Source organism: Lytechinus variegatus, chromosome 6 (genome assembly GCF_018143015.1).
Source record: "Lytechinus variegatus isolate NC3 chromosome 6, Lvar_3.0, whole genome shotgun sequence".
Classification (NCBI taxonomy): domain Eukaryota; kingdom Metazoa; phylum Echinodermata; class Echinoidea; order Temnopleuroida; family Toxopneustidae; genus Lytechinus; species Lytechinus variegatus.
Window position 1 is genome coordinate 22246023 of NC_054745.1, and position 24773 is coordinate 22270795.

The 24773-nt window shown below is 37.3% G+C and overlaps 1 protein-coding gene and 1 non-coding gene across 3 annotated transcripts in view; one reads left to right on the top strand and one right to left on the bottom strand.

Annotated features, from left to right (window-relative positions):
* Positions 1-1506: 1506 nt before the first annotated feature.
* TRNAR-ACG lies at positions 1507-1579 on the bottom strand. Its single transcript has one exon. It is a non-coding gene; the product is annotated as a tRNA-Arg (tRNA).
* A 317-nt stretch (positions 1580-1896) lies between these two features.
* LOC121417220 (kinesin-like protein KIF17) overlaps positions 1897-24773 on the top strand; it is a 28008-nt gene continuing 5131 nt past the window's right edge. Inside the window, exons 1-13 of one of the 2 annotated variants that reach the window (XM_041610846.1) lie at positions 1898-2100; positions 4877-5118; positions 7300-7446; positions 9967-10105; positions 11383-11616; positions 12199-12348; positions 12705-12932; positions 14307-14321; positions 19143-19276; positions 20199-20334; positions 21798-21913; positions 22235-22368; positions 24162-24384. In XM_041610846.1, the coding sequence (XP_041466780.1) occupies positions 4894-5118; positions 7300-7446; positions 9967-10105; positions 11383-11616; positions 12199-12348; positions 12705-12932; positions 14307-14321; positions 19143-19276; positions 20199-20334; positions 21798-21913; positions 22235-22368; positions 24162-24384 (1881 nt within the window). In that variant the 5' untranslated portion in view covers positions 1898-2100; positions 4877-4893. Of the gene's footprint in view, positions 2101-4876; positions 5119-7299; positions 7447-9966; positions 10106-11382; positions 11617-12198; positions 12349-12704; positions 12933-14306; positions 14322-19142; positions 19277-20198; positions 20335-21797; positions 21914-22234; positions 22369-24161; positions 24385-24773 lie in introns of both variants that reach the window. The other variant, XM_041610847.1, reaches the window with a different exon arrangement.

Consider the following 24773-nt stretch of genomic DNA (forward strand, 5'->3'; position numbering starts at 1 on the left):
AAGTGCACATTATCAATTTCATAATTTGCATTATTTTGATTGTGACACTTTCATGTGCACCACCTCTTAAGATTTTTTATGCCAAAAAGGATCGAGCGAAATCCACTTTTGGTGTTTTTTCTGTAAATCAGGGTTTTTTTTTTAATTGACCACTTTCCCATATCCACAGCTAATGCTATTCTTTCAGATACTCGTATTAATTAAATCATGTGGACTAAAACCTTAGTTAAAGGGAAATCCACCCTTTGCCATAAAATGGTGTGTTGGGAAGGAGAAAAATAAATTAAACAGAATGGTGAAAGTTTGAAAGAAATCGGACAAGCAGCAAGAAAGTTATTGCTGTTTTAAAATTGAGATCACTAATACTATGTAGATTTCAAATTGGCAACTAGGTAAGTAAATTATGACAAGGGGCAAGGACAACTTTCCCATAGGCCATGTACTTTATTATCAGGGATTTGTGGTTTTCTCCTAAGTACCTGGGGCAGTACTCTAAATAGAACCCAGGTAGTATATTGTTTTACGTCCTCATGACAGAAAAATATAATTTGAAATAAAACTTTTGGGAAAAATGATAATTTAGCCATAATATGCATTGGAGTACATGGAAAATTAGTCCTTGCCTTACATCACTATGACATCCCATATGTGGCCAATTTGAAGTCTCCATGGGTATAGTGATTACCAATATTTACAACTTTTAAAAATTCTTAACTTTCTTGTTGTTTGTCCAATATTGTTCAAACTTTCAGCTATCAACTTGTCTGATTTTTCTTTTCCTTATAAAAACAAGTTTTTATTTGGGTTGGATTCCCCTTTAAATGTCCATTTTTACCAATTCAAACGTGCTTAATTTTTTGAAATTTAAAATACAAAATCCTGTTTATCCATTAAAATTTCGAAAAGAAAAAAAGATATGTATCCTTTTTTATTCTTTTCTAAGGACGGTGACGTGTTGATACTTTTTTTGAAAGAGCTAAATCCAATAAAATATTCATAAGAATAGTATTTGTTATTTTCATGGAAATTTGCACGAATGATGTGAACCTGTATCCCGTCTACCTAAGAATTTGAATGCATAACTTTATGTAAAGAAGTCAAATAAAAAAATGTTAAATAACCCGATAGTGGATTTAGCTCCTTTTGGAATAAAACTCAAATTTGCAATCAATTTTTGCATCTCCCCCCTCCCCCACAAAAGAAAATCAAATGCGATATTGCATTAATTTGATTCTCATGCCTAAGATCCAATTTTGGTCAAAAGTGGATTTAGCCCCTTTTGGAATTAAGCTCTTCATAATGAAGTCTGAAGGATTTATAAATGCATGGGGGAGGGGGCACTGAAACTGACTTTTTGTTTGGCAAGGGCGGTATGCCTGAATGGCAGAATATGATCAAACAATTTTTTTTGAAAATTATGGATCATGGATTTTTATGATTCTATGGGAGAATTCAAGAGCATAATGGTGCATTTGAAATAATTGGTTTGGAAAAAAAAAAAAAATTCGACCCTGCCAGGACTCGAACCTGGAATCCCCTGATTCGTAGTCAGATGCCTTATCCATTGGGCCACAGGGCCGCTCCGGTAAGTAAAGGTGTACGTCATTATAAATACTTTTTTTCAAGCCCTGTTTGTCGTTAAATCTTCCCATTCTATGATATATTGTCGTCCTAAGCAATTTCCCCACTGATCCAAAATTGAAGTAAACGTTTTCAATTACTTATTTTCGGCGCATTCCATGAATTTTTGCGAAAATTGTTATAAAAATGAACAATAAAGTTAGCATAAGATTGCATATTGACGTCATGAATTTTCGCTGGTACTTTATTTACGCGACCCTACGTGTACGTCGTACGCGTACGCAGGCACTGCACGTATATATCGAGAATTAGAAGTATGAGCGAAATGTCAAACCTTTATGTTTTGCTTGTCACCGAGTGTACCGTAATTGGTGTTTACAAAAATAGTGGCTGTTTATTGTTTATTCCTCGAAAATGAATAATTTTTGAAATATTACGAAAATACTGGTTTCGGAGTGTCATTTAAGGCGAGATATGAGTGCTTGATGTGATAGAAATCAACATTTGACTGAGCGTAAGGTAACGTACGGTACGGTAGACTGACCCACATGACCCAATTTGCAAAACCGGCGCCGGCCTGCTACTTGCTACTGCTCGCTGCTCGTGCTCCGCCTCCGGTACCGGTGTACCAAGGCAGCACTACACTGCTGCGTTGCACTTGCACAGTTGCAGTGTGCAGCGCAGAGGCGCTGGCATGGCAATTGGCAGTGGCATGAAGCATGAGCAGGCGCTCTCATCGATGTATAGTCACGTTACTTATTGTCATGATTGTATTACCGGACATATTTCCGGACACGCATATTACTGCGTACGAAATCAATTTCGTACCGTAAGACTTCGGCAGTTCAATTTCACAGATCAATTCAATTCAAAATCAAAGAACAAGTTTGCAAAAACAAGGCGAAAAAATCAAACTTTTACCTTATTTTTCTCTAAAATGACAGAAAATGCTTAAAATTCATATAATATAGTATTGCAATAACAATTGATCCCGATCTATTTTCTGATGCCAATACGGACCTAATTCAGGCCTGATTTGCCAAATTTCAATCTCGTCCGCTCCAATCGATCAGATCGTCGACGGCTAGTTCTCAAGGTATGTGTATCCTGGCCGTCCGTGTGCAAGGTAGATAGAGAGCCGTCAACGATCGTCTGCGCATCGATGGAACTTGACTGAGGGTCACGATATGAACGAGCATTAATACTGGAAAGTGCCATATCGAACACGCAATCAATTTTTTTTTTAAATGAAATTAGTTTGCAAACCCAATTTATTACAAAGATCTGCTCAAAATCGATATAAGATTAAGAAAGCAAACAAAAATTTAGAATTTACTCATGAGATGATATATCATGAAATACTCATACCAACTCTTTCTTACATCATTATAATCAAGAATATTTTTACCCGTCCGTCGCGCGTCCGGAATTATGTAATTTGTCACGTACGAAAATAATTTTTTTCGCGGAGGGGTATGCGGCAGGTGCGGTGCAAAGAAAAAGGTTGGAAATATAATTTCATCATATTCATAATTTTCAGAATATTTGAAATAGCAAGGTATAATTTTTCTTCATTGTATTTCCTCTACATGTAGTTGTCATTTTTAAAGCACTGAAATAAAGGTGTCTGGCTATAGGATACACTGCCATACATGTAACCCAGGCCAGGGAACTACCGCCCGCATAGTGGGCGGGAGCCCAGGAGCTTACCGTGTAATTGACCATACTCACCGGACTAGCGTGAAGTATGGTCAAAATAATTCTCCGAATAAATAATTAAAATAGAAATTAAGCACTTACCACGATTATATGGATGAAGCATTGAAGGTCTAACGAGTGGCAGTTTCCTGACATCTGGGCACAAACTTGAAGAACCTCAAAAAAATGAAAAGTTCTCTCCTACCCCGTCTCGATCGGCCATTTTTGTGATGAATCATAACAAAGTGGCCGATGGAGACTTGGGTAGAAGGAGAAAAATTTTCGATTTTTTGAGGTTCCAGTTTGTGCCCAGATGTCAGGAAACTGCCACTCGTTAGACCTTCATCCATATAATTGTGGTAACTGGTAAGCGCTTAATTTCTATTTTAAATATTTATTCGGAGAATTATTTTGACCATACTTCACGCTAGTCCGGTGAGTATGGTCAATTACACGGTAAGCTCCTGGGCCGCGTAGTGGGCGGGAGTTCCCTGGGTTATCATCGATGTTGCTCTCCGCAGCAGCCTCAGCTAGCCTCGGTCGGCGCGACTCGTCTCGTGATTCATGGACTGTATGCCAGCCCCCTGCCTAGCCAGGAGGCTCGTAGTCCTAGAGAGTAAAAATCATTTAACGTACGGTCCGGAGTATGCTTACTCTCAACGGAGCCAGGAATTGCAATTGCTTCCCATTCATCCATGTCATCTGCGTGCCTGCGCGTGTGCCGTGTACCGCCAAACAACCTGAGTCATTGTCATTGAGTGAAGAAACTCTCGCCCCCCAAGGCCAAGAATAAGATTTGTACCTTTTTTCTAAATTGGGTGATTTGCGTGCTGTTGCCACTTGAGGCCAAGCCTTGCCTGCGAAAGACAATGAAATCAAGATGGCGACGTTAACACGGTGGCAAGTCAGAGTCTTCCCTGGGCCTGTGTTTTCTTAACATTTTTCTTGTTTTTTTAATGAATTCTTGACTCTTGTTTAATAATGAAATCAATACCTTTGATCTTACTGTCGGAAATGAAGTTGTATACCAATATTTTAAGGCTAGATCTTTTAAAAGGAAAGTAGAAATCTCGGGGGCGAAAGTTTTAGGTCTTTTGGGGATACACACAAGGGTAATTTTTTCCAAAGCCTTTTTTTTTTAGAATAGCTAAATGTGTTTAGGGTTTTCCCCAAGGCTTTGGCCAAGCTTTTCCCCAGGGTCATGTTCTGGTGACAACCTATTTAGGGGCCAAAATGTGTAAATAAAGCCCTCTAAACATGCTGGAAATTTGTTTATTTTGCACACACAGAAAAAATTGTTTAGGGGGTTTTCGGAAAAAAAGTTTGGTCACGCATGTGTACAGCAATACATTTGACTGCCCCCCCCCCCCCCCCCCCCCCCCCCCCCCCCGGTAACACAGCTGATGAGAGAGGCAGCGCAGAGTATTTGGCCAATGGCAATGCAGGCAGCCAACTTTGAGCAAATTGCTGCAGGCCATTTTTTGCCGGCAGATTTAAAAGTACCATCATAATCTTGCATTTCGCGATGGAAAGTAAGATTTTGTTAATCACTTTATCTTTCATTAAAATTATTTTACAATATTTTTATTGTTGATAGACCCACCCTAATTCAAGATGGCTGAAGCAGTGAAGGTAATTGTGAGATGTCGCCCTCTTAACGCGAGGGAGAAGAGTCTCAACTGCAAAACGGTCGTGAAGATGGACGGCGGGCGTGGATTCTGCGAGATCTTCAAACCCAACTCCAAGGATCCTCCCAAGTCCTTCACTTTTGATGGTGCATACTTTGTTGACTCCACAACGGAACAGATCTATGGAGACATTGCATACCCACTGGTTGATGTAAGCACTATTAATTATAATTAGTAGAGGCGTTAAGAGATCGTATAGAGGTAGAAACAAAAGCAAAACAAAGAGATAAATCTTTAGTTGTGGAAAAGGTTCCTCGGAGGATTGTAATTCCTTTTTAATTCAATTCATTGTTGTCATCGTATTCCGGTAATCTGTATTTTTTCTTTATTTTTTTCCGTAGTATACAGTATGTTTTTTTTTTTTTTTTTTCATTTGAAAAATTATAGAAATTTTGTAATGGCCTGTAATTTTTGTGTAGATTTGATATGTAATAAATGAGACCAGAAATGGTGCATGTACACGTATAAAGAAAAAGAGAAGAAAGGAAATAATTAGTAGAGGTGTACTTCCCATATTGCAGACTCTCTTCATCATCATAAACTTTGCAAAAGGCTAACAGAAAGAACACCAAAAATAAGGCGGTTATTCCTGACCAAAATTTTGTCTTGCCGAGGTCAAAAGCCCATTTGATTTGTGTGTGGATGACCAAAATTTGGTCTTGCTTAGGTCAAAAGCCCATTTGTTTTGTGTGTGGATGACCAAAATATGGTCTTGCTTAGGTCAAAAGCCCATTTGTTTTGTGTGTGGATGATATTAAACAATTTATATGAATACAAAAGTAGACTGAATTTATTATGTACTTGTAAATGTAGATGGTGAAGAGGAGTAATTCTTCATGAAGAAATTGCTATTTTTCCCCCTTTTTTGCTGCAAATGTAAGTCTCTGACACTGAAGATAATCTACTGAATGGGAGAGTCTCCAATATTGGCTTTGCATCTCTATTGATCATTACCTGTAATATTCTGATTTTTCTTTATGAATACTCATGATAGAATGCCCGAAGAAAAAGAAAGATAATTTTTACATTGTGTATGAAGAATGGCTCAGAATGAGATACCAGAAATAATCAGAGAGTTAGGAAAAGATGATTGAAATCTTGGCCCGAATGAGTGGAGTATGTCTGGTATTCCATGGAGAAAGGCATCAGGGAAAAAAATAATGATTTATTTTCCGGGGCTATTTTTGAGCTCACTAGCCCAAATATCCTAATTTGTGTTAAAGTTTACATTGGACCCTATATGAATTTCAGGGGCTCCATTTTAGTTTTCCAGGGCTCTTGCCCCGAGCCCCAGTATAGATCCTAATTTTAAAAAATTAAACCAGTGTGCAATAGGCCAGAGTTGAACCAGGCTGTCCAAATTTACCCAACTGAGGCCCTCGGTCACTGGTGCAATTCTTTTCCAGTCTAATGGACCACTTTAAAAATAAAGAAAAAAAAGAACTTCATTGTCATTAAAGTCTGAAAATATCAACCACTTTCTGGCCTTTATTTCACACGATTGAATTTCCAAACGTTAAATCAGCCAAGTAAAGCCATGAAAATAAAAGTACCGAGCAGGATTTCTGAATTTTCTTGGTTAAATCTATCGACCTGAAACGTTATACCAGTTGTTCTTTTTGCATTGTTTGCGACTTTAGTTACTCCACAACCATCTGATGGGTTACTGGACAATTATCTGAACGATTTTCTCAACAAACCACACACATGCAAGAATGGTGAAGTCAGCTTGCCAAAAAATAGATCCAAGAATTAACTTTCCGTAAAGAGATTCATCTCATTGGCAGAACTCAAATGAAACAAAATTTATCTCTTCACAATCAATTTAGTTTTACCTTGTGAGCTTTTGCACACTTGTGGCTTGTTCAGACTAGCGCTGACTCTCCGTACATGTAGGTGGGGTAGTATCAACAGCACGATGTTCAAAGAATCAACTTTGCTGTTGTGGTTTACGGTACATATGTGGAGTGTTATAGAAACAGTGGATAGAAGGAGAGAAGAAGTGGATAGGCGAGAAAGTGGAGATTTGAGAGTAGAGTATTCTTTCGTGAAAATAGTCCTGAAAAGGACTGTAAACCAGAAGGAATGTTGAGTGAGAACAGCTTGAGTACATGTAGTAGAGCTGATGAGGAGATGCTGGCTTGAGTCGGCGAGTAGAGCTGATGAGTAGTAGAGACTCTACGTTTCAGACAGGTTGACTGTCCATCTTCTATAACACTCCACATGGTGTACCGTAAACCACATCAGCAATTGTACATGCCACCATGCAAACCTTCAAACAACATCTGAGAATCAACTTTGTTTTGAAACATGCCTTTTTGTTCTTTTACAGGGTGTGTTGGAAGGTTATAATGGAACTATATTTGCTTACGGTCAAACCGGATGTGGGAAGTCGTTTAGTATGCAGGGAATCACAGACCCTGCAACCCAGCGGGGTATTATACCAAGAGCATTTGAGCATATCTTTGAGAACATTCAGGTGAGTATATTGACCAGCCACCCCAAACCAACAAAAAGTCGCCAGAAAAGCTTCTCTGTGAATAGCTGAAATGGTAATTTGGTCTTTTGAAAAGAAAAAAAAGAATAAGCAAATAAAAAAGCTTCAATATCTGAATAAAGTACATGTATTTCTTCATCTTCTTACTGTCAATATTTCTGGTTGTAAAATTAAATAGAAAAGAAAATACAAGAGTTTCTTTGACACAAGTTTCGTGGACTGCTTGGAAATTTCACCGAGATTGCATAAAATGTGCATATCTAATGCTTGAGTGAACTCCAAACTTCAAACACTGTTTTCTCCTAGTTTTTGAAGTTGTTACTGACATTAAAGTGCGACCTTCAGTCACTCTTAAATCTTTTAGAAAAAACCCTCACCCTCTGATATAAGAAAATTGCTTTGATTTGGGCTAATACTCGACTTACAGAAGTTCAACTTACGCATGTAAATCTTTTATTCTGCACCTTCCGCAGTGCAGTGTGATGTGATGGAGAAGCACAAAGTACCAATCAATACCAGTTATTGATTTTATAGCTCTCATCAATACCATTAAATACTGGGACAATACATACTCGGTCTAATCCCTTTATTGTTCGTTAGATACTGTGTTGTTCATGGTAATACAAGGGAGCAGACCATACATGTAGTTTGGAGGAGTTAAAAAAATGAAGTCCTTTTCCATTATGTAAATTGTGTTTAGTGAGGTAAAACCCAAATTACAGTCGGTGTGCTACTGTGCTAGTTCCCTTTGGGAGGGTTTTATCCTCATTAACATGTCCCACAGAGAGGACCTTGAGCCTTACGTCCTCTGGTTACTAATCGTATCGCCTTGTACCTTGCTGGGGTGGGGGGTTCATGAGGATGAAAATTTGTTTTTCAGGGCTTAAAATTTAAACACATGATTTGCTTATAATATCAAAGGACAAGTCCACCCCAACAAAAACTTGATTTGAATAAAGAGAGAAAAATTCAACAAGCATAACACTGAAAATTTCATCAAAATCGGATGTAAAATAAGAAAGTTATGGCATTTTAAAGTTTTGCTTATTTTCAACAAAATAGTTATATGAACGAGCCAGTTACATCCAAATGAGAGAGTTGATGACATCATTCACTCACTATTTCTTTTGTATTTTATTATATGAAATATTTTTATTTTCTCGTCATTGTCATGTGAAATGAAGTTTCATTCCTCCCTGAACACGTGGAATTCCATTATTTTAACATTTTGTGCTTCAGGCAATGAGGTCCTAATCATCAAATTCGTAAAAATTGAAATATTGTATAATTCAAACAATAAAAAACAAAAGAAATAGTGAGTGACGTCATCGACTCTCTCATTTGGATGTAACTGGCTCGTTCATATAACTATTTTGTTGAAAATAAGCGAAACTGTGAAATGTCATAACTTTCTTATTTTACATCCGATTTTGATGAAATTTTCAGCATTGTGCTTGTCTGATTTTTCTCTATTGATTTAAATCAACATTTTTCTGAGGTGGACTTGACCTTTAAAGAAAATTATATTCTTTGTTATTACTATAGGGGAAGTTGTGCAGCAGTCACATTTCCCATACGGCAGCTGTACGGCGAGTCAGAAACAGTCGTTTTATTCATTTTTATTCAAACCACCTATATGTAGCTGATACAAGAAAATGTTAGAATGACTGTTTTTGAGTTGCCATCTAGAGCAAATGTGACTGAGATATAATGCTAGTCAAGCGTGTATGATATTACATGATATTGCATGAAATAAATCACTATACAATCTTGTAGATTATGTCCCAGGCAACCCGCGTGCAAATTTTCAGCGCAGTTAAAAATGGCACTTGTGACATGACAGACTGATAAGGTACATTGCTGAGTGATCCAAATAGGTTTAGCCCATGTGATACCAGTCTACACTGTACACATACCTGAGCAGCAGGAAAAGATTATCCATTCTCTGTTTTTAGAGGGCTACTTTTCACAACCTACTGAGTAAATTATCTGCAGCAGCAGATCATAAGCTTTAACATTATAGTGAGTAGGGATTCTCCTGTGCATCCTTTTTTAATTTCCACGTTTTTTTAAAGCATTTTGCGGGTTAAAATCGCCCTGAGCCCCAGTGTAATTATATCCCCTGTTGAGAAGTAGACCAACCTTTTGTAGACCAGGGCCCCGTAACACAAAAATGAATTGCAAATATGAAAGAACACTTCTGATTGGTTCCTGGTCGGTATTTCGCGCCAAATGCGCAGGTAAAACTGATCTTGATTGGTCAGTTCATTTAGGGATTGATCACTAATCTGTGTGTTACGGAGCCCACGGATCGGTTTCATATAAAGACTTGTTATGATAACAACTGCTCAATTTATATAACAAGTATACTATCAGCCACTCACATTGAAGGATTTCAGTAGCTTTCAATTGTTATTGCCAAATTGTTGTTATAACAAGTTCTGTGAAACGGGCCCCAGATTGAAAGTAAACCATGAAGATTCCATTCTCTTTGCTTTGCAGGTTGCAGAGGGGTTGAAGTACCTGGTGAGGGCGTCCTATCTTGAGATCTACAATGAAGAGATCAGGGATCTCCTTGGAAAGGATGCCAAAGCTCGTCTGGAACTCAAAGAACATCCTGATAAGGGTGTCTATGTCAAAGGTCAGTGTCAGAGGTCAAATATGGGTAGTGTGTAAAGTGTATTGATGATGTTTGATGCTTTGTAGTCTGGTGGTTATGGATCTTGTCTTCAATCAGAAGGTCTTTGGTTTGAATCCCAGCCATGAAGTGTTTATTCATATTGTGCTGCACTCAACCCAGGTGAAGTGTATGGGTACCTGGCAGGATCGATTCCTTCATTTCGTTGAGCACTGGAAATGTCAGCCTAAAATGCAGCTGGTTTGATAATAGTCGATATACCCCTGGCACTTTTGGTGGTTATGATTTAGAGCTGGTGATCAGGATTGTGATGTTATTCTTATATATTGTGATGGTGTTGATGGTTTTCAGTCTTCTTGTAAGTGATAATGATGGTGACCCTTCTAACCACAATATTGGTTTAAAGTCAAATTTACATTTTTCAAGATCTGAACAAGATTATTTTATATGATATAACTTGCAGACAGGGAAATACCGTAATGTCGGTCCAGTGAGACAGAGCTCAGTGCATGGTTGTTGGGTTGATTATCAGGATGGATCATTATGATCTTAATGGAAAATCAAATATTCAAATAAATTGTAAGACTGATCAACTTGGGATGTGTTACAAACACTAGATGATGTTATCAGGAAGCCATTTCGTGAATGTTGTCATTACCGACTAAGTTGTCAGCTCTTACATTTAAAAATTTAAGAAATGTGTGAGGTAGAAAGAAATTTACCCACATTGTGCTGCACTCGACCCAGGTGAGGTGAATGTGTACCCGGTAGGAAGAAATTCCTTGAATGCTTGAGCGCCTGATCATGGTAGCCGTGCTAAAGCCGGGGTAATAATAGCAGGGCCTGCTGGGAGAATAGTTTCGGAACTGAAGCTACCCTGGGTAAATATGCCTCTGTTATTATTATCATTTACCATAGTAACCACTTACCATAGTAACACACGGAGACCAGGGGGGCGTTTCATCAATATTTTCGTCCGACAGTTTGTCAGATCTGACGACTTTCCTGGATTCTGATTGGTTGAGAAACACTGTTACTATGGTAACTGTCGGATAAAACAGGACTTGTCGGATAAAACGTCTGACAAGTCCCTTCATGAAACGCTCCCCAGTGCTCTACAGTCAATCAAACCCAGAGATATCACTGAAATATCATTGAGAGCTATTGCTTTTATTTGTGCTGACAACTTTCATGGAACCCTATTTTTCCTATCTATGTCGTATAGCCAATCAATACAGGGGTCATTCACAATGATGGTGTTTCTTTTGCTCTATCGATAGACCTGACCATGCATGTTGTGCACAATACCCGCGAGTGTGAACAGATCATGGAGCTGGGATGGAAGAACCGTTCTGTAGGAGCTACGTTAATGAATGCAGACTCGTCGCGTTCACACTCCATCTTCACCATTCACATAGAGATGTGTGAGGTAGACGATGCCGGGGAAGACCGCATCAGGGCAGGGAAACTCAACCTGGTCGATTTGGCTGGTAGCGAGAGGCAGGCCAAAACTGGTATGATTGAAGTTTGTTTCCTGTTTAATTAGGACTTGTTATACTAACAAATGCACAATTTCTATTACAAGTTTACTACCAGACAATCAAATCTGAGTTATTTCAGTAGCTTTATCTGATATTGCAAAGTTATAATTATGAAACAAGACCCACGTTATGGTCATAACAGTTGCAAGATAATGGTAAAGGAGTACAATATGGTTGAATTTTTTTTGAAGTACGTGATTGGGAGAGAATACAATCCTTACATGTAAGTAAAATTTGAAGACCAATACCATTTCAAATTTGATTTTCATTCAAAATTGATGAATGAAGGATCCTTTTTATAACATGGTCTTGGTTGACCTAAAATTGAGTATCAGTATTGTCTAAATTTGGTTACTGAGCAATGTACCTTACATTTGATAAAAGTGTTATATACTGGGAAAGTGGGTTTAGCAATGATGGCGTCAAACAATCTGAGGTTGGGCCATCTTCCAGTTCTGTAGACCAATATGATATTAACCGTACTGCTGCTACTGTTACTACTACTGCTACTGTCAAACGGTTGATATTTAAACCTTCTCTCATATTTTGTTTTAGGTGCAACTGGTGACAGACTGAAGGAAGCGACCAAGATTAACCTCTCCCTCTCTGCGTTGGGAAACGTCATTTCAGCGCTGGTAGATGGCAAGTCTAAACACATCCCCTACCGTGACTCCAAGCTCACCCGTCTTCTACAAGATTCTCTTGGTAAGTGCATCAGAGTCCCGTTTCATAAAGAAAAGACTTGTTATAAATGTGCAGCTTCTTTAACTAAAGTACTATCAGCCAATCAAATTGAATGATTACACTAGTTTTAAATCTTTGTGAAACACCTAGGACTTCAGAATAAAGGCGGCGATTTCTGTAAAATAATCAACCTTTTTGTACATCCGACCCCCATTTTCTTAAGATTTAATTCACTTCAGCATGACAGACTGTCATAAGAACCAGAAATCAGAGACAGAAAATTTCATGAAGGTCCCACGAACATGGGGTCGCACATATGTATTAAATTTTTAAGGAATTGCCCAGCCTGCCATTAATGATTAAATCTTGTGTTACAGGCGGCAACACCAAAACCCTCATGGTGGCTTGCCTGTCCCCGGCCGACAACAACTACGATGAGACCCTATCCACCCTCCGGTACGCTAACCGTGCCAAGAACATCAAGAACAAACCCAAGATCAACGAGGATCCGAAGGACGCCCTCTTGAGGCAGTATCAGGAGGAGATCAAGACGCTGAAGCAGATGTTGATGGGACAGATTCCTATCCCTGCTGGAGGATTTCCAGGTACGAAGATTTTTATTTTTGGGGGGTGATAATTATGAATTTATTGATATCTTGATTTATAGATAAAATTAATGAAGATGATATAAACAAAAAAGAAACAGAGAATTGTGATGTGTGTATATGTACATAAGTTTATTGGCCCGTTTTCTCAAAAGAGGTTTCAATTATACCATGGTGCAAAACCAAGTAATATGTTGATTTCTCATATTATTGCATTTTGATTATGCACACTTTTCCCAAAGCGCGTTTTTATAATTGTACTTTTCTTTAATACTGTACTAGATGAAATAGGGATAATTAATCTGCAAAGTCCATTGTTTTGTATCATGGTACAATTGAAACCTCATGAGGTGGTTTCAGACCGCCTCGAAGTTCGCCAGTTCCAGGTATTCTCTGATCGGGAAATTTACCCCGATCAGAAAATACCAGGTATTTTGGTAATGTGAAAGCAAACTACGCGTAATCTCCCCGAAAGAAAATACCCGCTAAATAGTAGGTACTTGGCGAAATTACGAGAACTTTCGTGGGGATTTTTCCAAGGTCGCAGGTATTTTGGCGATGTGAAAGCAAATTACGGGAACTTTAAGCCCAGCGTGTCGTTGGGCGCGGCGGCGTGGGTGGCTGCTGGGCTAGAGATTTTGAATCTCCCGCCTTGCCTGCTTATCAGACCACACTGCGCATGCTCGTAACTTCGGGAACTTATCCCGAAGGATGTGTTTCGGGGCGGTGTGAATGCAGGAATAATTAACGGGTATTTTTTAGCCTTAAAAAGTTCTCGTAATTTAACGGGGATTCTTGTGATCGAGGCGGTTTGAAACCGCCTACTGAGAATACGGCCATTAGGTAAATTCCCACACCCATTCTGAAAAGGTTCTACTTAACTTTCTAAACTATTAACATGAAAAACTCAAATAGGCAGTCCTTTGTTTCTTGCCTATAATGCAACATTCGTAGCTATAGTCTTACAGATATTTCTCAGTAGAATGGCAATTCTTTTTTTTGGTTATTTCTTATTAAATTTATAGCACATGCAAATATATGGTTGGAATGAATGATTAAATCCTTGTACCTTTTTAAACATTCCTCTTGTCCAAAAGAATGAAAAAAAAAACTTTCAAAAAAATATTGAAAATATTAGACAGGTTTTCCATCTTGTAGGAAGTAAACAATTATTTTTCCTCATCATTGAAATTTTTTTTTTTTTTAAAGGCTAATGATAAAATCTTCCCTCTCAATGTATGTCTTATCAATGTTTTATCGTGATTTTAAAGTATGGATCCATGTAATACAATTTTTCCCTCCCCAACCTCAATACTTGTTATTAACCAAGCATTTTTGTTTTGACCAAAATTTGAACCCCATTTTTGAAACCAGACATGGAGTTGATGGGTGAGTTGTGTTTCAATCTCTGTGTGAAAAACTATCAGACTTTCATCTCAAACACTAGGAGTTCTTCCCTTATCTAACATTATATGTCCTTCGGTTGGTGTTCACTATTTTTATGTCTAACTGAAGTTCTGAGGAAGGACTGTGATTGTTCGCCCCGTGCTTTGAGGGCTGAATTGGGGATAGATGAATGGGAGTTCTCAGAAGTTAAAAAAAAATGTGGTCCGACTTTGTTCGGGGGGTTATTCTGAAGAAAGCTATGAGAATTTCTACCACATTTAGTGTTTAAAACACAACACCAAACATTTTAGTGTTGAATGAAGTGCTTAATAAAGACCCATGGTGAAGGGAACAGTTTTGACACTAACACATTATATCATACACACATAATTATCAGACTAAATTGTGTTTGCTGGGTGTATTCTTAACTCGGGTTTAACTTTATACTGTGGTCTAAATTGTGCTTAAACTGTGGGTAGCCAAATGTTGCACAAATAAATCGAACATTTGATTATGAGCATTTTTGTCACTCCATTATTCCAAAACAGTTTTGGAATGGCAACTGTGATAATTTTCAGATTAACAGTCACAGAAATACACAGTGTTTATAGACTTTTGATAATTCTGGCCTACCGTGATCTTAGCACTGACTTAGACTTAAGTTAAAGGGGAAGTTCACCCTGATGTAAATTGGTTTTAATAAAAACAGAAGAATTAGAGAAAAATATGATTGATTATGATTGATTGAAGGATTTTATTGAAAATATCCATTCTCGCAGTCCAAAGACTGAATTGCAATGGTTACAATGTATGTACAAGATAAAATAAATGCCCCTTTTGTCTCCTTGTTTCTAGTGTTGCTGTTGAATGTCTGTGGTCTATATTATGGTTGTTCCACTTTATAAGTTTGTCATTTTGCCTCCGAAGAAGATTCTGCTAGGATCGAAAGCTTAGGCCCCTTTTGACTCTCTAAAATAAATAATACAATTAAACATTTGATTCGAGAAATAAATAGTAAAATGAGATAGTTACATGCATGCACAATTGAAAGTAGTACTTTTTATAACAATTATCAATGAGAAATAAAAGTATATTCACTGGGAATAAGTAGTACTATTTCGGAATTGTCAATAATTTATATTATGGCATCAGCAAGGGTTTGATGAGAATATGTCAAAGATTATAAATGAACTTCTTTTCCTATGATTTGTGATGTCATATTCAAGCTCCCCATAACATGTACAAAAATATAAATTTCATACAGGGGCAATTCCATACATGTCGTACGGGACATTTTGACAACAATTTCCAGTTTCCTAGCCGAATGCTTGAGCAATAAAATATTCTTTTTTGTCAATGATAAAGCTATAGTGGGTAGTCATGTGAAAAACTAATAACCAACACAAAAACAATTGAATATGGGTAAATTATAGGTGAAAAAACCCCTGCAATCTGGGAATTTATACATTTATATCAATTGATAATATGGAAGAACTGCTCATCTGTGCCCTCACAATATCCAACTCTAAACAATCCAGAAATCCTTTATTCTTTGACGGATTTTTATCAAATCTTCACCAGTATTCTCTAATTTTTCTGCTTTTATTGAAAGCAACTTTGATCATGGTGAACTTAACCAGTAACCCAGAGTTTATTACATTTTCATTTTGTCATTCATACATGTACTGACCTTCTATTATGGAACATTCTTCAAGGGTTGTTGATTCCAACTTATCAGGCGGTTGTTTCATAATGCTGTTCGTGAGTTAAGAGCGACTTAAAGAATGACTAGTGATCATTTCTTGTGGTAAATGGCATATACCAAAATGCTCATTGGTGTTGGTTTTAGCGCGTAAGAAAGGATCACCGGTCGTTCTTAAAGTCGCTCTTTACTTACGAACAGGTGGTAAGGCATGGGAACTAGGGTAGCACGATACATGTATGTCAATATTAATAAGAAAATATCGAGACATCAATAAAATGATAATGGGTATGGGATGGATCACCTTTCTCAATAAAGATAAAACTTCAGGATTTGATTTGTTGTGAGACTAAAAACCTGCTTCAAAGGGCTATGAATCGTTTAGAAAAAGTCTTAAAATCTTAGTCTACCAATAATCATTCCTTTACAATATTCGAACTCATCGTGGTCCGAGGAAAAATAGTGTGCTGCCAAATTCTTGATTTGTACATGTATACCATTTTTATAGGGAAGTATTTCATTGATGTGGATTTTTTTTATAAGTAAAATAATCGTAATTTTCACTGGTGAATGGAGTTGAACGTCAGCCTTGTTTGGAATCAGCAGCCTTGCTGGTTAGAGAATTATGAAATCAACATTGTGAAGATGTATACACATACTGTATATATTACACCTTTCATGACTAGTGTTGTTTGAAATCACTGTTATATTCTCATCAGCCATAACATTTTTCTATCTTAACACATATGTATGTGTATATTATTCGATTCATAATAATTCTAGTAGGGAGACGTAATGAACATATATCTCACTTATTTATGTATATTTATGATACAGTATTCTGGGCACCGCACTAAAAGACATTATTTCTGTGATACTTCTTTATATTTTCTTTAATAGATTTTATTTAGTTCACAATATGATACAAAACTCAGAGGTTCATTTTTTTGTAAATAGTTCAAATATATGGCATTTACTTTATGAGCCAGGAAGCCTATTTGCCCATAAGCTATAGAGCTTCCATGCTCTGTTGTGCACATTCCTTTCATAATCGTGTTCTAACAAAACAAAAGTGTAAATGTGTGCATTGATATGTTTTATGATTAAAATGTATTTTCTTTTGGGGAATGTTGACCAACACTCTTTCTGTGGAGTAGGATGGGAAGACTCATCTTTGCTAGCCTTCTTTGAAAAACAATATTTAAATATCTCTCAAGATTCAGTGTGTTTTCTACTTTTGTTGAGTGCTATGCAAATCTGGGCCACGTCTTACAAAGAGTTACGATTGATCGGATCTGCCACAACTATGGAAAGCAAGCAAACTCAAAATATAAATATGATGCATTTCATATTTTTTTCTATAAAATTGTTTCTTGAATTTTCAGTGTCAGTGAGCTTCTCTGTGTTCACAAGGACACTATGGAAATTTCCTGTAGAAAGAAATATGTCATCGATTGATTTCCATATATAGTTGAGGTTGATCGTATCAATCATAACTCTTTGTCAGATGGAGCCCTGTTGTGTGGCAAATTCTAAATTATGGCATTGCTTAACGTCTGTGTAACAAGGAAAAATGGGTGCAGAAAAATATATGGAGTACATGTGGATGAAAAACATGAGTTTTTAAATATTCTGGGAAATTGACCTTCCCTACCTGAGGAGTTGGTCACTCGTTTCATATCTAAAAACTTTAAAACATAAACTTATGTACAACTCCAAAATGTTTAAATACCCATTTATTTCCATGAAATTTCGGATTTGTTTTGAAATGACTCCAAATTATAAAGTTCTTGTTTGCAAAATACCTTTTAAGCTTCTGCTTTTGTCTACATTTATTTTGTTCTTCTATTAAGTCGGAATGTTTAGTCATTTATAATTTTTCTCATCAGTTCAGATGAAGTGGTGTTGGATACTTGGGGGGGGTACAAGATTATTTTAATAGATCGTACAGGCTAACTAAGAATCACACAGCTCAGAATTTTTTTGTTTGTTTGAGTAATGACATGCTTGCCTATTTTTTTTTTTCATCTTGAAGAATTTAGTACAGGAAAATACGTAAGAGACTGTTTTCATACACAAGGTTGTCACCTGTACTCAAATCTTAAGATATACTGTCCTCTGATCTCCCCTATTTTTCTTTTAATTTCAGGGTTTATCAACCAATTACAATTAAGGCCTCCATGATTAAATGATGATAAAAGTAAATCTAATCATCTGGGGGGCGTTTCATCAACATTTTCTTCCGAAAAGTTGTCAGATCTGACAACTTCACATGATTTTGATTGGCTGAGAAGCTCTGTTACTATGTTAACTGTCGGATAAAACGGAACTTGTCGGATAAAACGTCCGACAAGTCCTTTCATGAAACGCTCCCCTGGGACCGTAACACAAAACTTAGCAATGATCGTAGAACATTTTTATACGATTGATTCCATAGACTGCAATGTACAATCAATCAGAAGAATCAAGCGTATGATCAATCGCTAACCTTTGTGTTACGGGATCCAGGTCTTTCTTTTTTATGAAATGTAGAACAGTTTTGTGATCGATGACGCTTCTTCAGCTCGTCTGATTGTTCCCAATAATACTAGCAAAGTTGTAATGAAATGTACCAGGGTCTTGTTGCATAAAAGTTACAACGATTATAACTTTGCCATTATGGTTACTATTATGAAACCTTGATTTTGATTGGCTACCGAGCAGAGACACCTTGGTAGTTGCCGTAATGGCAAATTTAACACAGTTGTAATTCAAGCAAGGCTAGTTTGTGATACGTGGAGCGTTGTGGCCCAGTGGATAAGTCTTCTGACTTTGAAACAGAGGGTCGTGGGTTCGAATCCCAGCCACGGCGTAATTTCCTTCAGCAAGAAATTTATCCACACTGTGCTGCACTCGACCCAGGTGAGGTGAATGGGTACCCGGTAGGATTAATTCCTTGAATTCATGAGCGCTGAGAGGCAGCTCGAGCTAAAGCCGGGGTAATAATAATAATAAAAAAACGCGCCTCGGAATAGAATATTTCTAGATAGATGGCGCTATATAAATGCCTATTATTATTATTATTATTACGTTTAACGGGCATGTTGAATGGTAGTAATTTTATTTTTTCTCTACACCATCAGCTGGGGCTTTGGGCGGGGCCTTGACGAAGCCCCTTTCTCTTCCCCCACCCCAGACGGTACAAGCATCTGAATCCGCCCCCGCCCAGCAGGCCAGCCCAGAGGACGTCAATATCATGAAGGACCAGATCCAAAAGGTAAGCAGTCATTGGGGAGGAAAGAAATCACATGGTGGATCTTGGCGATTTTAATGCTCAAAAGAGCCCTTGAAAAAGAATTTCTAAAATCCTCACTATTTAAAGGACAAGTCCACCCAAACAAAGAGTTGTTTTTTAATAAAAAGAGAAAAATCCAACAAGTATAACCCTGAAAATTTCATCAAAATCAGATGTAAAATCAGAAAATTATTCCATTTTCAAATTTTGCTATATTTCACAAAACAGTTATCTGCATATCCTGATCAGTATGCAAGTTAGGAGAATGCTGACATCCACTCACTATTTCTTTTGAATTTCATTGTATGAAATATAAAATATTCTAATTATCTCCTCATTGTGAAGTGAAACAACAATTAATTCCTCCCTGAACATGTGGAATTAGCATTGTTTATTTGGTTCAGTCAAGTTGGTCCTTACTGTAAACTCTGCAAAAAATGAATATCGTATAATTCAAACAATAAAAAAAGAACTAGTGAGGGGCGTCATCGTGTCTCTCATTTTCATGTCACTGACTTGTGCATATCACTGTATTGTGAAAAATAATCGAAACTTTAAAATGTACTAACTTTCTTATTGTACATCCTTACTAGCTGTACCACAATCTCATAATTCATGGGGGGATCGATCATTTCAACATGCTGGGCCATTCTTTTGTAATAAAACTTCCAAAGAAATCCGCAATATTTCTCGTCTCACCACTTTCAAAAGTTCTCAGAAAACCTGGTTATTCACACAAGCTTTTAGGTAATTGTTATTTGCCCCCTCTTTTTAGTAGGTTTTCTATCTTCCTTTCTTTTTCTTTTCCTTTTCTTTTCTGTATTATGCCATGAGCATCTTTTTATGATGGATACTGGTGCATTACAAATGTTCATATTATTTTTATTATTATTTTCCCCCATAGGATTATCAAGCCCAGCTGGAGGAAATGAAAGCTATGTATGAGCAAGAACAGATGTCTAAGGCTAAGCTTCAGCAGGATATGGACCAGCTCAAATCCCTCTATGATAACAAACTAGCCCAGGTCTCAGAACAAGGAGGCAAGTCCATTCAATCAGATGGAAGTGTTGTTAAAGGGGAATGAAACCTTTGGAACAAATAGGCTTGTGTAGAAACAGAAAAATCAAAGAATAAGAATAAAAAAAAGTTTGAGAAAAATCGGACAAATAATGAGAAAGTTGTGAGCATTTGAATATTGCAATCACTAATGCTATGGAGATCCTCCCATTGGCAATGTGACAAGGATGTGTGATGTCACTGATGAACAACTTTCCCTTTGGTGGACTATAAAATACCCTTAAAATGTCTCTTTTTGCTTTTTCTTATGATGATGCAAACTCTTTATCCATGATGTATTCTTAAAAAAATATGTATTACATGCCCTCATGTAGAAAGAACACATGATCTATGGATAGATGTGATAAAAGAGGCAATTCAAGTGAAATATATACTAAAGTAATGGGGAGAGTTGTTCATCAGTGACTTCACACATCTTTGTCGCATTGCCAATTTGCTATCTCCATAGCATTAGTGATCGCAATATTCAAATGCTCATAACTTTCTCATTATTTTTCCGATTTTTCTCAAACTTTTGTTGATCTGTTTCTTTGATTTTTCTGTTTTCACACAAGCTATCTTGTTCCAATGGTTTCATTCTCCTTTAAAGATTAAAAAAGGATATTTGACTTAATCCAGAGTCGTCAACTGTTTAAAAAATATGATTTATTAAGAAGACATAACAGGAATATGAAAGTTTTTGAGGAAATAAGCCCAGGGTTCCCAGCCCATCAGGGAAATCAGGGAAAATTATTTTATTTTTTTCCACTCAGGGAAAAATCAGGGAATCAAATATAAAATACCTCAAATCAGACAAAAATGCCTCAAGTGAGAGAAAAATCTGGGAATTTTGATGAGCACTAAAGTCGAAAGCACGGTAGTCAGTCAGACTCTGTTATATTTTGTTGCTTATCAAAACAACATCCATTGAATGACTAGTTATTGTAGTACTAATTAATTTTACATTATTGTTTTTATACTGAAAATGCATGTAATTTACTGCAACAACTTAGAAAACATGCGGAACTGGGGATGGGTTTAAATAATTATCAGGGAATTTTTTAAACTTCATCGGGAAAAATCAGGGAATTTGTTTTTTTTTTGAAAGCTGGAAACCCTGAAGCTCTATGTCAAATTGGGTTAAATTGAAAATATATTGCAACATGACAGCATCACTGTTATGAGGGCAATTATATAAGGTAGCCCTTTTGGAGGTACCACATTCATTTCATGATGATCTATTCAAGCGATTATTTGAGGGCGTTACTCACTTTCATCTGGAACACAAAGCAAAGAAAAATTATTTTAGAAGAAAGGTCTCGCAAGTAGGGGCTTAATCTACGTACTATATGCATTTTTCCTGCCTATGTATATAATTGATCTTTTTTAACCATGAACAATTCATGTTTTAATGTAATTTTTTGTGGTTGATTTTTGTTCTTTACAGGTGAAGCGTCACCATCAGAAGGGGGTCAGAAGGTCATCACGTTAGAGAGAGTTCAACCTCCTCAAGATGGGGAAGCTGTTGCTAGGTCAGATGCTTCAGGCAAGCCTGCTACTCAGGTGAGCATTCTTCTGCTTCCATTGAAACCAATTTGACATTAGAGCAGACTTAATTTTTTTCGTTCATTTCCTTCCCCCCCCCAACTTTTTAGCCCTTCAAAGGCCTTTTATGGAGTCAAATAATATCAAATATACACAAGCAGACATTATTACACAATCAATAAATGAACTTAAACAATAATAGTACTTCACATTGCTCTCAAGTAAATAAAGAATGAAGTGACATCCATCTAGTATTCAATTTGTTAATTAAACCTGATATAGAAATATATCTCTCATCTTCATAATACCGAATCATTTCATTTTCCTTCTTTGCTTTAGGGAGAGGGCGTACCTCCCGAAGCACAGCCGTCCGCTACTGAAGATGAGGGACCGTCCGCACCCCGGTCCTCACCTAAGATGCCCAGGAAGGACCAAGGAGGAGGCTTCCTTGATCAAGAGGAGGCCATGAAGAGGTGCGTATCAATTTGTACCGAAATGCTGTGAGGATTGATATTCGGGATACGGTTGAAACATATTTGCAGGAAGCAGTTTCATTTGTACATTTATAGATTACGTTTGAGGTTGGGGTTTATAGGGACAGTGTTTTTCTGCGATCGCGGAAAACAGACGGACTTCACGGAAAGCGTCTTTTGAACAGAAAGTGGCATTTCAAATGGGAAATCATGAAGAACTTATTTTCCCTCAAAACACACAGAATAGCAACAGAAATTACTCCAAAATCACAACAAAATGAGAATATTAAATTGCCACAATCCCCAGAAAACACGATTTCACTTCGCTACAATCATGACAATTCACACATCGTGACTGCACTCGACATCAGCGCACTCGATTGTACCCCGCGCCCGTACCTGGCCGGCCGGGTTGGGCTTCACTGTACAAATTACATATCGTTCTAGCTACACGGTCGAGTGTTGCTGCCCTCTACGTTTGAAGATGTAATAGCACAATATCGTGGTTTTAAAATCCAAGATGGCGGACTGATAACAATGTCAAAAAAATCCCCAAATTATTGATGAAATATCATTTCACCGTGAAATAATGCTAATAACGTGAAAGGAGAGGATGTATGCATGCTAAATGTCTTTGTAAAAATATTGTATGTACCCGCATAGATTCGATTAGAATGGATTCTATTGTGTTGTTGGTACAGTAGCAGATACAAGTTTTGACCAGTGCGAGTGTACGTGTGATTTTGCTATTCAATGTGTAAACGAAATTGTCACTTTTCCGTGTGTGCAAAGTCTATGGGGAAACGGAATTTCTTTCTGACATGCTGAAACGGAATTCGAGATTTTCTGAAACGGAAAAGGCAATTTTTTGAAACGGAAAATCACTGTCCCTAGGTTTATGGTTAGGAATTACATGATGTATGTATTGGTTTATGTCCAGCTTTCATTTTTCTTGGAGCATTAATGGAGGAGCCAATTATAGATCCAATGTTATCATTAAACGGGTGGATAGTGTTAGGTTTCATACTAGGGTTTATGGTTAGGAATTGAGGTTAGGGTATATGTTGTGCTTGATACACAGCATTCTCCTTTGAACATTATCACAGAAGCCAATGTCATGGATTCAACTTTATCTGTAAATACTTTGAGTTAGGATTAGGTGTGAGTTCAGGGTGTATGGTTATGGGATGAGGTTATAGGGGTTTATGTTTTTGCTTGATATGCAGCTGTTATCATTAAGTATTGTTGCATAAACCAATTTCATAGAGTAAATTGTAACTTAAGATTTTTTTAAAAGTGCTGTTACTTAATAATAATAATAGTAGTAGTTAAGATAATGATGATGATAATAAAAAAATTATATAATGCCCAAAATATATACTTTTAGTCTTCTGTACTCTTGAGAACTCCTGAAATGCATGAAAACAAAATAAGATATCTATATTCATATATAACCCAAATTGTCTCTGTTCCCTCTGTGATAATTATGTTACATTATGTTACACCGAACCGGTGTGTTGGCTCAGTTGGTAGAGCGTCCGTCTCAAAACCGGGAGGTCGGGGGTTCAAACCCCGGCCGCGTCAGACCAAAAGACGTTAAAAGATGGGAGTTGCTGCTACCCTGTTTGGCGTTCAACAATTAAAGGGATAGAGCCTCGTCGATCTGGCGCTGCACGGTGGCTGCCGGGCCCACGATCAATTGGGCAAAGCAAATTTTCGGAGTATTTCATTTCATGTCTATTTCGAACAATAAATTATGGATTTTCATTTTCATATCCAAATATCTTTGGTAGATTACAAGCCCTGGAGCATGAGATGGTAGGGGGAGAGAGAGCTACCGATGAAGGTCTGAAAGAAAAGAGGAGGAAGAAGTTGAAGCATGCAGAGATGAGGAAGCTAACCCTCGCTAAGGCCATTGCCAAGATGGATGACGATGGTATCATGCTGAACATCTATAGCAGCATTGAAGATGAGCTCAAGGCTAAGAATGAATTGCTGAAGAAGGAGCAAGAAAAGGTTTGTAGTGGTAAGGTACTCCCCAGGGAGTATTGAATGTGTTACATGTAAAATATCATTATGCCTAATATCTGTAGCAGCATTGAGTTTGTGCATAAGGCTAAGAATGAATTGCTCAAGAAGGGGCAAGAAAAGGTATGTAATGATGGGATACTCCCCAGGGAGTGCTGAATGTGAAAATATATATATTGTGTGTACAATATCATCATACTTAACATCTATAGCAGCATTGAGGATGAGCTTAAGGCTAAGAATGAATTGCTCTACAAGAACAATGAAAAGGTATGTAGTGGCGAGATACTCCCCAGGGAGTGTAGAATGTTTATATTCATTGTTTGTGGGTGTGATATGAATCAGACTGAAGATCTATAGCAACAGTGAAGGTGAGC